Here is a 16,954-nt window from a genome sequence, read left to right as displayed (position 1 = left end):
ATAGCTTGTACCACACATGGGCATCTATTTCTTACATGGTTGTTGGTATAAGTGGTCATTTTTTTGAGTACTGGGTACGCTTAGAAAAAAAGACATGTGAAAGCTATTTAAACAGATTTAATGGATTGAGATTTGCCACTTTTCTGTATCAGTATTTGATATCATGTTCACCGTTAAGCATGTATTTCTAAAATTAGACTTTGGTAAAGGAAGTCTTGGGTCTGTGATGCAGAAGCCCTGTTTCCTTTTGGTTTCATGTAGGGGTGTTAGGCTGCCCTCGGACGTGCCTGCATGCCATCCTCAACATCCTGGAGAAGGGGACGGAAGGGAGAGCTGGCCCTGTGGCTGTGCAGGAGCATCCTCAGCTGGCTGAGCTGTGCTACCAGGTATGCAGTAGATACATACGCCTTGAGGAGCTGGGCACAGCGAGCCGCTGCGTCACGGGTGGGAGCGCGGCAGCATAGACATGCTCCTTTAGTAGTTCCTCCAGTCTTTATGTATGGAGAAAATCCATGAGGCATAAACACCCAAATCCTATAGATCCGAAAATCCTCACAAAAATGAGTACGATTAGGTGTTTTGATGGATTTCACCAGTGGTGCTGTATTTAGAGAAGCTCTTTGGGGGCATAGAATGGGCTTGGGTCAAAAGATCCCTGGTGTCCCTGGGCAGGCTGAGCTAGCTTGGGAATGCTGTGTCTCTTTTCTGGTGTTTGCTGAGGCGTAGAGTGACAGGACAAGCAGCACCTTTGATGAAGCATGTAAAGAGAGAAGTCCTGCAGCCGTGGAGAAGGCAGGGCTCTGATGAGAGTGCTGCTCTGCCTGAGAACTTTCCCCTGCTTATGTCTTACTCATTTCACGTGTGTTTTAAGAACTGGACTTTTTAATTCGTAGTGTAAAAGCGCTGTGGTTCACATTTCATGGCTTAAACAGTAGGATTTTTCTCTTGGTGTAATGGAGACATTTGTGTTATTCTCATGTTTATCTTGTGATTTTTTTTTTTTTCAATATTCACTTTTGTCCTTCGGTTTTCTAAACATTCACACTTCTTTGAATCTGAATTAAATCTTCCTTAATGAGCGATCGAGGTATGTTGAAGCTCAGTGTTACAGAATCTGCTATATATGCAGAAGCAATTGAAAAGCTTTGTCATCTAGGCGAGGGTAGATGGGGGTGAATGAGGCCAAGGTCAAGGCAAGGAGAAAAGGTGAGGGTGCTGTCTAATTGCATAACTGATTTGTGTTTGTTTAAGGAGTCTGGCTTACTGGATAGCAAGGGAGTACCAAAGCTGTCTGGAGACAAGCGTCAATCTGCAGCAGAAGTGTTCACGTTTTATTTTGTGTTCTCTATTTATGTGTGCATATTTATGTAATTGTATTCAGTACACAAATGCTTTTGTGTCCCTTTTAACCCTCTTATACTAATTTCTATAGTCCCCTTTGGAAATATTTTCTGTGCTGTCAAAGTGTAATTTACATTTGCACGTTTCCATTCACTGTCCTTTTCACTGTTGTTTTGTGTTTTTCTTAAGAATATATTTCTAAGGCCAGCAAGATAGTGTGGGAGGTAAAAGCACTTCCCAGCAAACCTGACGGTTGAGTTCCATCTCTGGAACCCATGGTGGAAGGAGGGAGCCAGCGGCACAAAGTTGTCCTCTGACCTCTGCTTGACACTCATGCCCACGTGAGCATGCACACACACACAAAACTAACAAGTAAACAACAAAAATAAGCAATGATTTATTGTGGGCCAGGAGTTGCAGTTATTTCTCACTCACTGTGGCATGTTTTTATAAGGTCAATGAAGACTGAGCGCTGACAATTGCTGGATTGCCTACTAGTGAAAGTTCAGATTCCTGCAGTTCCCCAGTCTCAACCCATGACCTTTTATATGTGCATTTCCCTTAAAAGGATCTTACATGATACGTACTAATGCTCCGTTAGTGTTCAGCTCAGTGGCACTCGCACTGTAATCAGGGCTATGTGAGCTTACTAACAAATAGTTTCTCTGAAGGCAGTTGATGTTACAGCTTTCTGGGACTAAATAATAACACTTCCGAACTCTGCTAAGTCCTGTTTCTTTAGAATTACATGCATACCAACTAGGGTGGGGGTCAGAGGACAATTGGGAGTCAGTTTTTTTCTTTTACCTTATTAAGTGCTGGTGATTGAACTCAAGCTGTCAGGCTTGGTAACAGGTGCTTTTACATAGTAAACCATCTCTCCACCCTTGGTCTGATCTAAGCAACATTAAAAGATTAAAATAACAAAATGATACATACATGTGACTTTGGCCAGACCTTGAGAAGGAATGTTGAGTGCAGTATGAGAGTTTGAAGATGAAGGAAGCATGAGGCCTTATTTGTGTTGAACGAGTCAGGTGGCGGGAACTTCACTGCACAGAAGAGTGTGAGCGTTGGTTTAAGGGTTATGATCAATTTTAGCATATGTGCATGCTGGCGCCTGGTCTTTTTTTTTTTTTTTGGTTTGGGTTTTTCGAGACGGAGTTTCTCTGTGTAGCCCTGGCTGTCCTAGAACTCACTCTGTAGACCAGGCTGGCTCAAACTCAGAGGGATCTGGCTGCCTCTGCCTCTTGAGTGCTAAGATTGAAGGTGTACACCAACACCACTAGTTTTTTTTAAACATTTTTAGGAGAGATATTTGTCCAGACTAGATTTCAGACATGTAGACTCAAGCTGTCTGTCTTCTCCAGCTTTCAGAAAAGCTGGGACTGTGGAGACTCAGCCACCACAGCTGGCGTAATTATTGTCTCCTATTGAGAACAGATGCATTCTTGGTTTATGAGTGATTTTCATTTCTGTGCCATTTTGTCTATTTATATATTTATGATAGTTATGTGCATAATGGAGATCTATGTTTGTTAGATCTATTCAGATTTTCTTTGATTGATATAAATGCTCCCCCTCCTATTTACTGTTTTTGTTAAAGTTGTATTTAGACTTTGTATTTGTAACATAGTGAAATTTGCAAATCTTTGTGGTTTTTTTATAGTGATTGTTTGAATTCTAAGTTTTAGTATTCTTTTGAAGTTGAGATAAAATAATTGTGATTTTTCAGAAGTGACTACCATGTAGTAATATTACTAATTAAAATTCTAAAACTTAATTAATTTTATGTATGTATTAATAAATAATGTTTAGGGGCTGGGGAGATGGCTCAGAGGTTAAGAGCACTGGCTGGTCTTCCAAACGTCCTGAGTTCAATTCCCAATAACCACATGGTGGCTCACAGCCATCTACAATGAGATCTAGTGCCCTCTTCTGGCCTGTAGGCACACATGCAGGCAGAATACTCTATAAATAATAAATAAGTAAGTTCAAGATTTTGTCCTGTCATATAAACCAATTTTATGTTGATTGCAGGGTCTTGCTATGTAACCTAGGCTGGCCTTGAGCTCATTATTAGCCTGTGTCAGCCTCCTTAGTTCTGGAATTGTAGGCCATGTCTGGCAATGTCAGTCCTCTGAGCTGTGCTTCAGCATGTTTTGAGATGGTACACCAAGGACCTGGATTTACAAACCTCAGTTTATGGGGCTGGGGAAGTGGCTCACCCACTAAGAGCTCTGACTGCTGCTGCAGAGGTCCTGAATTCAATTCCCAGCCCACATGGTGTCTTACAACTATCTATGACAGGGTCTGATGCTCTCTCTTAGCAGACAGGTGTACGTTATATATATAAAGGACTTATATAAATAAATAAATAATTCTTTTTAAAAAATCTAAGCTAGTTGGGCACACACCTTTAATCCTAGTGCTTGGGGGAGATAGAGGCAGGCAGATCTCTGTGAATTTGAGGCTAGCCTGGGCAACAAAGTGAGTCTAAGGACTATAAGAGAAACCCTGCCTTGAAAAACCAAACCAAAAAAAGGAAGAAAAAAAATTTTAAGCTTGTATTTATTTGATACATGTGATTATTCACTTGCTTGGGTTATTGATGCATCTTAAATTTTTTGATGCATCTTAATTTTTACACTCATATTTTGTTATCTTTTTTGTTTGGTTTGGTTTGATTTGATTTTTTTTTTCTTTTTTTTTTTTTTCCGGGACAGGGTTTCTCTGTGTAGCCTTGGCTGTCTGGACTCAACTCTGGAACCCACAGAGATCTGCCTGCCTTTGCCTCCCTGAGTGCTGGGATTACAAGCATGCACCACCACACCTGGAATATTTTGTTATTTTAACTACTACAAAAATAACTGATTTTCTTTTATTTCATTAGGTGATATATCAGTTATGTGCATGCTCAGATACATCTGGTCCTACCCTGAGGTACTTGAGAACCAGCCAGGATTTCTTGTTTTCCCAGTTGCAACACCTACCTTTCTCAAACAAAGGTAAGACATCATATTGCTTTATTACAGGTTGAGAAGCCTTTGTTTCAGAATTTGAATATTTGATTGATAGTATCTTTCTGTGGATCTGGGATTGGACTTGAAGGTACTCTGCCTCTGCTGGGATTACAGGCATATATCAATATGTCCCCTCCAATCCCTTTTGATTTTGCAGTATTTCTTACATTTGAGGTGTTTTGAGCATTGTACTCAGTTCTAAACATGAAGTTCGTTTGTGTATGGAAACCTTACAGGGATAGCCTGAAGTTAACTTTGCCCTATGTTTTTAGTGTGCCTTCATTTTGCCTGCAACCTGTCATGTGAGGTCGGATATAGATTGTACATTAGTGGTATTGTGTGGGCACTTTATATTGGGGTCTGGAACATCTTGGGTTTTGTGTTTACGGCTTAGAATTGGTTAAATTGTGTAACCAGCATATACATTGGTATTCCTTGGCTTTGTTTATGCACATTTCAGGGCTGCAGGTATTGTGGGCTTTCTCATCGCATTTGTTACATTGCTGCTGTTACTTTGGATGCCTTTATAATTTGTTTTTACTTTTAGTGTAAAATGACACAAGCAGAATTTGCATGAGGGGATTTGGTTCTAAAAGTTGTCTTAGAGGAATAGGAGAGTCTCTGAAATTAGTGTGTGTGTGTGTGTGTGTGTGTGTGTGTGTGTGTGTGTGTGTGTGTGTGTGATGTCATATATGTGAGGGTGTGCACATGCCACAGTACACACGCAGAGGCCAGAGAACAGCTGTGCGGTGTCTGTTTTTCCTATATGTATATCGGTGCACCATGTATGTGTATCCTTAGTCTACTAAGGCTCCCCAGCCTCTTTATTTATTTATTTATTTTTTTGGTTTGCTTGCTTGCTCCTTTCTCCCCCCCCCACCCCCCGCCCCTCTCTCTCTTTTCTTTTGTCAGTGTTTCTCTGTGTAGCCCTGGCTGTCCTAACTTGTTCTGTAGCCCAGGTGGCTTCAAGCTCAGAGATCAACCTGCCTCTGCCTAAGTGTTGGAGTTAAAGACACACACCACTACGTCTGGCTCTTTATTTTCTTTTTGATTAACTACTTACAAACTTTTTCCTATGCTTGTTTGTGTTACTCTCTTACAGATATAGTAGAACTTACTGTTTATTATTATGTTTTGCATAACTGCATGCATTAGAGATTGAAAGACAACTTTGAAGCGTTGGATCTCTCCCTTTACCATGTGGGCCGCAGGGATCAGTGTCAGGCAGTCAGGCTTGGTACAAGTACCCGAAAATGCGGGCCACTTCATAGCCCTTACTTAACTTTTGACAGCTTTTGAGATTTATGTTATGGCCAAACCAAGGATGTCTTGAGTACGTGAGCGCAGATCATTTTCCACTGGCTTAACCTCCTGAGTATCTGGACCCATAGCCAGCACCACAATATAGGCCTGAAACTTACCTTATGCCATCAAAGCTTTGAAATAAGAGATTTTGTTTATATAACAACATTAGAGAAACTTTAAATTTTTATACACAACTACTACAAAAGAATAGTCATTGTCTAGCTTGTGATATATGTGTTGTAAGAATTGACTTAGCTTGGCCTGTCTTAGGGTGTCTATTGCTGTGATAAATACTATGACCAAAAATATCTTGGGAAATAAAGGGTTTGTTTTATCTTATTAGTCTCAGATCATACTCCATTTCTGAGGCAAATCAGGGCAGAAGCCCCAGGTATGCGTTTGGAAGCAGGAGCCCAAGCAGAAACCTCACGGAGTGCTGATGACTGTCTGGCTCCCTGTGGCTTGCTCACCTGCTTTTATACACACATAGGACCAGGAGCCCAGGGGTGGTACCACAAGCAATAGGCTGGGCCCTCCCACATCAGTCTCTAATTAAGAAAATGCCTCACATGCTTGTCTACAGCCTGATTTTATGGAAGCATGTCCTCAATTGAGGTTCCTTCTCAAATAACTCTAGCCTGGGTCAAGTTGGCAAAAAGACCAACCAGGGCAGACTGAGATTGTTAATATTAATGTTTATATTGTCATCATTTAGCACTTCAAAACATAGGACCTGCCAAGCATCAAAATAATACTGAGCCAGGAATGGTTGTGCATCCTGTAATCCAGATGAGCACTTGGGAGTCTGAGGCAGGGGGACTGTGTTTGAGACTTGTCTTGGTCATACTGCAAGACTATTTGAAAACAATAACACTGAATTTGAAAACTACGTTTTTGAAAGATTTATTTTTAGATTTTGTATATATGTGTTTACATGCACCATGTACCTGCAAGGAGCCTGGGAAGAGAGCAGCAGATCCCATGGAACGTTGTCATGGCTGCTGGGGATTAAACTGTGGTCCTCTGCACAAGTGGGAACATCTCTTAACCACAGAGCCGTCTCCCCAACCCTTTTAAACTTCTTTAATATATGTGATTTATAGCCCTAATTATATGCCAAGGCAGGAGCTCTACCAACTATCTTATCATATGTCATAAAATTTTATAATGCAGGCTTAAGTATGTATTTTATGGAGTAAAAGTTAAGTTTTTTAATAAATTATTACATATTTGAAAATTACTTTTAAAACAAAATACAAAGTGACATTGACATTAAATTGTGGCAGACTTATAAGATCTTTGTGATATTACTCTGGTAATAAACATTTTTCTTTTGAGCCAGTGTCTCATTGTGTATCTCTGGCTGGCCGGGAATTCGCAGACATCCTTTGTTACCTGACTGCTGGGGTTAAAGGCAGGAACCACAACTGCACTAATAAAAAGGTTATTGTTCTCTTCATCTTTCATAACTTCTTTTTCCTGGTACCTGTCTTTTTCGTGATTTTATGTTTTGAATAAGAAGTTACTATGATGCAAAATTACTGAGTCCATTTCATGAGGAAGTAGCTAATGATTTATAGAATTTTCTGAGCCTGTGTTAGAAGTATGGGACTTGACCTGTATCTGTTTAACTTCTAGAGTATGAAATCGCTATGCTGAACCAGATGTCCTGGCTTATGAAGACTGCCTCTATAGAGCTCAGAGTGACCTCCCTGAATCGCCAGCGCTCACACACGCAGAGGCTCCTGCACCTCTTACTGGATGACATGCCAGTGAAGCCGTACTCGGGTGAGCACCGAGGAGGGCCTCAGGCTTAGGATGAGGTTTAACAAAACCAGTTCTTCCCAGCCTTAGTGTGTTTATCCTTAAAGTAAGCAACTAAGTTTCATTCTTTCTCAAGTCTCTGATGAGCTTGAAGACCAGAAAGTTTAGTCTTACAATTAACCTTAGCTGTGTAGGGGTTAAGGTGTTTTTAGGTCTAAATAGAGGTTTTGAGTTGGAAGAGATGAGGTATAATAGATATTGATTCTCATTCAGAATTTTAGACTCACGAAGATAGGAAAGATGTTTTCTACAAGGATGCCAAATGCAACTAACCAAAATACCTTGAATGTAACATTCATATGATCCCTGATGTTTTCGCTATATGTAGTTTCTCTACTTAAGTGTAATAATATAAATGTATATGCAAAAAAAAAAAAAAAACCCACACAAAATTAAAAATTGTCCTTTGGCCGGGTATGGTGGCATACACTCACTTGGGAGGCAGGGGCAGGTGATCTGTGAGTTTGAGGCCAGACTGATCTATATAGTGAGTTCCAGGAAAGCCAGGACTATGTAAAGAGATCCTGTTTCAAAAAACAAAAGAATCGCAATGCAAAGCAAACAAACAAAACCCAAAATTGTCTGTTGGTATCATTTTATTTTCCTCTTAATGCATTTGCAACATAGTCACATACAAAATAGTGAAGCTTATGACACCGAGGCAGCAGAGCCCTTTCAATATGTGTGTGTTACACATGCACATTAAACATAAGCTTCTTTTTAATCATCTCATTAGTATGATGAGGTCTTGCCAGTTTTGAAATTATAATTATCCTCTTCCACATTATGAATAGGGCGCATCGGGATGGAAAGAGTTAGATGAATACTGCTGGTATGTCCTTGTCATTTTTTCATCTTAATTATCCATTTACAAAAGGCTCTTTGACCCAGAAACAAAGTGCTTTATGTTTGCCATCTCCAAGTAAATGTAATTTTAAAACTGCTTTTCTTTTTCTGACCTATTGCTCTTGGTGCTCCAACAGATGGTGAAGGAGGAATAGAAGATGAGAATAGGTCCGTCTCTGGGTTCCTCCATTTTGACACTGCCACAAAAGGTGACACCCTTGGAATTGTAGTACGTTATAGACATGACACTGCTTAAAATGGCAGGGTAACTTACTGGTATCTGTAGATTCTGTGCTTACATAGAAAAGCTACATAAAGGATTATTTATTGTCAGTCGTTAAAGGTTTATGAAACAAAAGAGATAGAGAGAGAGAGAGAGAGACATCTGAATGAGTGGCTGTATCAGAAATAAGTCAGCTTTAGATTTCAGCAGGGCCTCTGGTTTCAGAGCAGAGCGTGCTAATGAGCTAAGTAAGGTGGTTATTCTTCTCTTTGATGCCTCAAATACAGCTTATTTACTTCTTGTTTCTAGTACGTCGAAAAATTCTGAGTATTCTTGACTCTATTGACTTCAGTCAGGAGATTCCTGAGCCTTTGCAGCTGGATTTTTTTGACCGTGCTCAGATTGAGCAAGTCATTGCCAACTGTGAGCACAAGAATTTACAGGGGCAGACGATCTGCAATGTCAAGGTGAGGGCTACTTAAAGAGCCTGCAGTAACAGTGGTTTATATGTGTAGCTGTCAGAAAAATGAAACTGTGTGTGTGTATGTGTTCAGTAACATACATATGTATGTGTGTATATATATGTTACTAGCTTATTGGGCTGTTTTGTCTACATCGAAGAAATAAAACTCAATAAATACTCCCTACTTTCTTTAAAAAGCTTTCCCATCAACTTCCTTTAGAAAATTTCCTACCCAGTTAGGACTATGGAATGTTTTTCACTGTTTAGTTCTCCACCAGGTAAATGTTAACATTCTCAGCAAAATTAGGATCTTAAGGCACCTGGCATTCAGTTACTGCCCCTGAGCCCATAGGGAGAGGGGTGGCCAATGTTTGTGGGTACAAACTGGACTATGCGATTATTACATTGTGTGCAGAGATACCGGGACTGTTCCAGTAGGGTGAGTTGTGGTAATTGCTATGTATTATTCTACCAGCATCTGATGATACTGTTTTTCTCTTTTTCACTAATTACTTAGCTTCTTCATAGGGTTCTTGTAGCTGAAGTCAATGCTCTTCAGGGTATGGCAGCCATAGGACAGAGGCCCCTGCTGATGGAGGTAAGCTCTGCGGTAGTCTGACGCTTTCAGCTGTTTGTACTAAAGTTGCTTGCTTAAAAGGCATATTCAATTGATAAAGTACTTGTTTATTAAGTGTTCATGGAGGGCTAAGGAGATGGCTCAGTGCTGTCAAGCCAGACAACTTGAGTTTGATCTTCAGAACCACAAGAAATGACTCATGGAAGTTGCCTGCTGATCCCTATGCATTTCCTATGATGCACACACATTAAATTAAATTAAACTGTCATAGAATGTTTTGTGGGTTCATAATTTTTTGGGTATTTTAAAAAGTTACACAATACAATAAATAAATGTAATTTAAGTGTTTTCTGAATAGCTGACTATTTTGTTTTGTTTGTTTGTTTGTTTGTTTGTTTTTGGTTTTTGAGATAAGAGTTTCTCTGTGTAGCCTTGGCTGTCCTGGACTGCTTTGTAGACCAGGCTGGCCTCAAACTCGCAGAGATCTGCTTGCCTCTGCCTCTGCCTCCTAAAGTGCTGGGATTAAAGGTGTGCACCACCATGCCTGGATCCTGAATAGCTGACTGTTAAAAATGGGAAATTGTTTAATAAAATACGTATTATTGCCCTGAGTATTAACCTGTCTCAATATTTATGGCTTTAGGAAATCAGCACTATTCTTCAGTATGTTGTAGGAAGAAACAAGTTGCTGCAGTGTCTTCATGCAAAGTGGCATGCGCTAGAGTCCTGGAGGCAGCTGGTAGAAATCATACTGACAGCTTGTCCTCAGGAGCTCATTCAGGCCGAAGATCGACAGCTGATTATTCGTGACATTTTACAAGATGTGCATGATAAGGTGATTTTCTTCCTAAGTTACTTTAATGTGTGAATATATGGCTTAGGTATATACATTTGCCTTTAAGCAAATATGCTATCCTTTTTTTTTTTTTTCATTTTAGATCAGAAGCAAAGTAGAGTTTATAATACTGATGTGAAAAGTTTCCTTGAGAAAGATTTATTCCGTACAGTAAGAGCTATGAGCTAGAATGTTTCAGAGTCATCCAGTTAGTTTTGTGAAAATAGACATAGGTAGCTCCTGTCTCAGAACTACTGAGTATCCTAGTGGTAAATAAAAACAAGCTTTCATGGGATGCCATGCATGTGTATTTCACAGCAAAAAACATCTGCATGACATTCTGATAAGAGCTAGTTAGGTTACACCTGTGGCTTTGGCGGTTCCAGAATTGACTCTCTAGACCAGACTGGTCTTGAACTCACAGGGATCTACCTGCCTCTGCCTTTTGAGTGCTGAGATTAAAAGTGTGTGTCAGCACCACCTGCCTTAGGTCTTACAATTCTTTTTTTGAGGGGCGGGTGGTAGTTGGAGACAGGGTTTCACTGTGTAGCCTTGGCTGTCCTGGACTCATTTTGTAGACCAGGCTCTCTCACAGAGGTCTGCTTGCCTCTGCCTCCTAAAGTGCTAGGATTAAAGGCGTGCGCCACTACTGCCAGGCAGTTCTTAACATCCTTAAGGAAGTTGAAGAGCCTTATGCAGTGAGACTTGTTAACAGTTTCAGGCGAGCTGGATCTCACTCTGATGCCCCTGTGTACTTTAAGGTACTGGACGATGAAGCAGCACAGGAGCTAATGCCCGTGGTTGCTGGCGCAGTGTTCACCCTGACCGCTCACCTGAGCCAGGCCGTCCGCACAGAGCAGAAGCCGCCGCTAGTCTCAGGCCCCGGAGAAGCCCATTATGCTTTCATGCTGGACGGTTCTCTCACCTCGCCTCCAGCAGCAGAGCGCCGGCCACTGGGGTTTGCTTCTATTGGAGATTCTTCGCTTCACATCATATTGAAGAAACTATTAGACTTTATTTTGAAAACAGGTTTTTCCATCTATGTTTTCTAAACATTGTGGCTTTGTTCTAACTTTGATCGAGAAGGAAGGTGTCACTTGACTGCATGTCTTTGTCTTCAGGTGGTGGCTTCCAGCGTGTAAGGACTCACCTGTACGGCTCTCTGCTTTACTACTTACAGATTGCCCAGAGACCAGATGAGCCAGACACATTAGAAGCCGGTAAAGTTAAACTGATTTCTAGTCTTTTCTGTTTTTAAAGATGGTAACTTCAGCTGGGCGTGGTGGCGCACACCTTTAATCCCAGCCTGCAGAAAGCACAGGCAGGCGATCTTTGTGACTTCAAGGCTAGCCTGGTCTACAATGCGAGCCCAGGACAGCCAGGGCTTTGTTACACAGAGAAACCATGTCTCAAAAAACAAGACAAAACAAAAACAAACAAACAAAAAAGATACCTTCAGAACTCTCAATCATTTCTCCATCTTTTGCCTCAGCACAGCTACAATTAGATTGCTGTAAAGCTGAGGATAGGTGTTTAGTTTATATAGTTGAACTGCAGTGTACTTAGCATCTGTAGAATTGGATGCTGCCTCTTCTTACACCACAGTACGCATCTACCGGTGTGCTACAAAGTGGCTGTTGTTCTGGAGTAAGGATATAACATTTAAACAGTTTTCTTATTCATAAGCTTAAAAATTCTAATACTTTACTATCACAAAAATGCTGCATAAAAAAATCTCATGTATATCTACTTTTTAAGGAGATTTGTGGTAGCGAAACAGTATGCAGCTTTATTTTAATAGGTTGTTTTAATGGCCATCTAAAAATTGTCTTACCAGTGCAAATGTTCATCTGTAGTGTATATGTATTTTATACCAGTGTGTGAAGGTGGTTTGGATAAAGTCAAGGTAGGACTTCTTCATTTAAAGGAAATCAGGGTTAGGTAAGATGGCTCAGCAGTTAAGAACACTTGCTGATTTTTACAGAGGATGGGAGTTAAGATTCTAGTGCCCATGTGAGCTCTGAGGGATCCAATCTCTCCTGGCCTTCATGGACACCTGAACACACCCATACACAAACACATATAAATGTAAAAGGAAGACATACTTAAAATACTGAGCTGAACACAGTGGCACATTTCTGAAATCCTGCTCTACAGGACTAAGCATGAAATTACTTTCAAACAAAATTACTGCTTTACTGGTTGTATTTACGGAACATTTAGAAGATTCACATGGAATTTACTAATTTTCTTTTTTTGAGAAAGATTTTTGTCTGTATTGTATCTGATCCTTCTTAGCCAAACTGTATGTTTAAATTACCTTCGTAATGGATATTTTCATTGTTAGTTTTGTTTCAATTAAAAATGTTTTGCCTTTTATTTTTAGTAATAAGTATTTAAGCTAAACTCTGGTAAGAACGTGTCAGTGGCATTGTCTCACGATGGGCCTTGTCTGTGCTTTCCTTGTGAATGTCTGTGTTTTGAGCGTGCCTTCTCTTACACTGTCTCTGTGGTGATTACCATTCAGTGCTTAGTGCTTCAGAAGATAACAGTGGTAGGTGTATAGAGCTGCTTGATGTGTGTGTATATTTATTTTCTTTATTTTATGCATTTGGAGGTTTTGCCTGGATGTGTGTCTGTGTACAATGTGTCTGAGACCAGAAGAAGGCGTCATATCCCTTGGAAATGATGTTATGTATGGTTAAAGTAGGAATCAACTCAGGGCCTCTGAAGAGTAGCCTGTGCTCTTAACCACTGAGCCACCTGTACAGCCCCTGTGGGAAATATTTTTAAGGTCAAGAAGAAATATAATTAAAAAATCTTTGGAGCAGCTGGTGTACGCCTTTAATCCCAGCACTCAGGAGACAGAGGCAGGAGGATCTCTGTGAGTTCAAGGCCAGCTTGGTCTACAAAGTGACTCCAGGACAGCCAAGGCTAACACAAAGAGACCCTGTCTCCTCTCAGGGGGGAAAAAGAATCTTTAGAGCAATCAAGCTTTTTAATAAAGTTGATGATAATGATGATGATGATGATAATAATAATAATAATAATAATAGTAAATAATGACGATGATGACTCACTCCCACCAACTCTCATAGTTTTCTCTTAAATATTTTTCACATTCTTTTAGTCAAAGTGTCAAGTATTATTTAACCACTAGATGGAAGTCTATGACACACTTAGAGTAGTCATCAAGATGACAGTTTATTTCTCCCTATATTGGATCTCTGTATAGCCCAGGCTGGTTGCAGACTTAGTCTTGTGCTATGACCACAAGTGTGTGATGTGTGCCTGCTTAAGATGGTTCAATGCTGTGCATGCTGGCACAGGTCTTTAATCCCAGTGCTCTGGAGCCTGAGGTGCGCAGATCTCTCTGAGTTGGAGGCCAGCCTTATCTACAAAGCAAGTTTCAGGACATTCAGGCCTGTTACACAGAGAAACCCTGCCTGGAAAAACAACGAAAACAAAAAATGACCTCCCTTCCCCAACAAAAAGAAGATTTCAGATCAGACACTGCTACAGCGTTAGGAAAATCATGAAATTGCTTTGAAGAAAAACTTGCTTTATTTGATTATAAGTTTTGTAAGGTTTGCGTGACTCAATGAAATATATGTTCACACACTGCATAATATTTTTAAGTTTTAAGTGATGAGATTTTAAACTTTAATAAATATCTTAACTAAAACAAACCCTCAGATTAAAACTTTCTCATTTTAGGGGTTGGGGACTTAGCTCAGTGGTAGAGCTCTCCACAAGGCCCTGGGTTCGGTCCTCAGCTCTGAAAGAAAAAAAAAAAAAAAAAAAGACAAAGTTAAAACTTTCTCATTTTATCTTTTTGAGGGAACTTTTTGTCTATATTGTATCTGTTTCTTCTTAGCCAAAGCTTCAAAGATGGTAGTAAAATATAAGAGTAAATTAATTGCCAGTTCTCTTGGAATCCATAACTAATTTTAACTTCTGAAAGAATGATACATTGTGAGTGTTATTAGTGTACGTGTGCGACGACGCATACTCTTAAAGTGCATTTGCCTGGACTCATTGATCTGGTCTTTTGTATACATGCAGTAATGGATTTCTGTCATTGTTGGATATGAGATAATTAGTAATGAAACTGCTTTTTATTGGACTTCTTTTCTATTCTAATCCTTGTAGCTAAGAAAACCATGTGGGAAAGGCTGACAGCCCCTGAAGACGTGTTTAGTAAATTACAGCGAGAAAACATGGCTATCATCGAGAGCTACGGCGCCGCTCTCATGGAAGTGGTCTGTCGGGATGCCTGCGACGGTCATGAAATTGGAAGGGTAAGATCAGCTGTTAGGATTGCTGCTGAATAAGTACTGTGCATTTGTGAGGGTGTATACTGAATCTACTTTTATACTGTATGGCGTATGTATTATTTTCTATATTATAATGAGTTTGCTCATCTGCTATGATTTGTAGCTTTTGTCTTATTACTCTGTATTTTGTTTAATTGTGTAGAATCTTAACTCAGAGTTTTCCGTTAAAGTTAACTTTGCTAGGTTTGAGGGTTATGGTAGGACAATACAGTAGGAATCCTGCTCCATAGATGGTTGGTCTGTCCACTGCGGGACGGTTACTCCTTCACTGAGTGTTTGTCCTTTGTGTGATGCTCATGGAGCAGGGCTTACACTTTCCTGTCAGTAAAGCATTGTGGCATCCTGGTTGACCCACATGTACATTTTCAAAAAATTAGTTTTTCCTCCTCTCTAACAAGTAGTTTCTGGGTTTGTGTAAAATACAAATACTATTATTTTTCATGTAGATTTTGCTTCAGAATTAACACTTGACACTGAAGATTTTCTTTATATTAAGAAATTGATGGGCTGGAGAGATGGCTCAGAGGTTAAGAGCACTGACTGCTCTTCCAGAGGTCCTGAGTTCAATTCCCAGCAACCACATGGTGGCTCACAACCATCTCTAATGAGATCTGGTGCCCTCTTCTGGCATGCTGGCTCACATGCAGACAGAATACTGTATAAATAATAAATAAATAAATCTTTTTTAAAAAGAAATTGAGATTCTAGATACATACAGTTTCCAACTCCTCAAATTTTTTTATTATATGCATTCTCATAAGGAAAAGTCGTAAGTCCTCCCAGTAAAGGCTGTGGCTGTTGGTGCTTTGGTCACCATCCACATGTTGAAGTACCGACTGATTTCTTCTTCCTTTAGATGCTGGCCCTGGCGCTCCTGGATCGGATTGTCTCTGTGGACAAGCAGCAGCAGTGGCTCTTGTACCTGTCTAACAGTGGCTATTTGAAGGTCCTTGTGGATAGCTTGGTGGAAGATGACCGTACTCTACAGAGCTTACTGACTCCACAGCCTCCTCTCCTAAAAGCCCTTTATACCTATGAATCCAAAATGGTAAGGCTTTATGGACATTGGGTCAGCAGGTCTTGTGGTCTTGCAGATGTGTATAAGAAGGCAGCTGTGCTCACTGCAAGGCCACTGGTGCTCCCTGAGTATTTCTGTTGTATTAGCTGTCATTGTTTTCCATTTGGGGACTTGTGCTAGAAATACATCTTCTGAGTGAAGATAGGCTGGGACAGTTCTGAGAAGGCTAGAGGGTAATGTCTTGCTGCCTGCCTGCTCGCTTGGGACGCTGCTAAGGTGGCATGCTGGCCAGGGCTCATGGGATGGAAGCAGCCGCACCTTAAACTTTGTCTGTTTTGTCATTTCCTTCCCTCCAGATCTGTTGCAGTTGCCCAGGCTGAATTTCTTGCATAATGTCATGATAGTGGAAACTTTAGAGTCTTCCTCCATTCACACATAGCTGTTTACTAAGTACCTCACGTACACTAAGCATGGCGCCAGCTGTTAGACACACTAGACATGAGCCCAGCAAACCCACCTGACCTGCGGACAGAAACTGTATTTCAACTGAATTAGTCACAATAATAATAATGTACAGTATTCAGGGACCACACACACACACACACACACACACACACACACACACACACACACCCACCCACCCCCTTGAGGTCTCATAAAAATCTTAAGAGGAAGGAGGTATAATGTGTCCTTGCAGACAGCTCAGGATTTCCCCTCACTAGTGATTAATAAGGAATATACAATGAGTGTCTTGTTTTCATGTGAGGTTCTTGAACATGATTTCAGCACTGATACTTTCCCTTTTGTATCCTTGTAGGCATTTCTCACAAGAGTGGCTAAGTTACAGCAGGGTGCATTAGAACTCCTAAGATCAGGGGTGATTGTGAGGCTAGCACAATGCCAAGTCTATGATATGCGCCCAGAGATGGACCCTCATGGGTAAGTGTCCATTTGAACCAGTTTGCTTAACCTCCTAGTAAAGGATTGCTAAGAGAAAATGAAAATCCCAAAGATAATTTTCCTGAGGGCTGGGGAGTGTTGCCTGCCCCTGTCATTTACTAGTCAAAGGAACTTAGCCAGAGAATAAAAGTGGGTGGGGCCTAATGGTGGCTCAGTACGAGAGACAAATGGATAAGAATTCTGTTAGTCACTGTTCCCTTGC

At 40.5% G+C, this 16,954-nt stretch overlaps 1 protein-coding gene across 1 annotated transcript in view; it reads left to right on the top strand.

The window, feature by feature from the left end:
- Positions 1-16,954, top strand: part of Nup205 (nucleoporin 205) — a 60,797-nt gene that overhangs the window by 29,628 nt on the left and 14,215 nt on the right. The window contains exons 16-27 of the mRNA XM_051152464.1: positions 262-386; positions 4,235-4,349; positions 7,308-7,457; positions 8,477-8,548; positions 8,872-9,029; positions 9,543-9,623; positions 10,246-10,437; positions 11,199-11,466; positions 11,559-11,657; positions 14,590-14,738; positions 15,631-15,822; positions 16,610-16,731. Coding sequence (XP_051008421.1) covers positions 262-386; positions 4,235-4,349; positions 7,308-7,457; positions 8,477-8,548; positions 8,872-9,029; positions 9,543-9,623; positions 10,246-10,437; positions 11,199-11,466; positions 11,559-11,657; positions 14,590-14,738; positions 15,631-15,822; positions 16,610-16,731 — 1,723 coding nt within the window. The remainder of the gene's footprint in view (positions 1-261; positions 387-4,234; positions 4,350-7,307; positions 7,458-8,476; positions 8,549-8,871; positions 9,030-9,542; positions 9,624-10,245; positions 10,438-11,198; positions 11,467-11,558; positions 11,658-14,589; positions 14,739-15,630; positions 15,823-16,609; positions 16,732-16,954) is intronic.

Source organism: Acomys russatus, chromosome 10 (genome assembly GCF_903995435.1).
Source record: "Acomys russatus chromosome 10, mAcoRus1.1, whole genome shotgun sequence".
Classification (NCBI taxonomy): Eukaryota; Metazoa; Chordata; class Mammalia; order Rodentia; family Muridae; genus Acomys; species Acomys russatus.
Note: the sequence above shows the minus strand (reverse complement) of the source record. Positions and strands in the feature narration are given on the sequence as shown.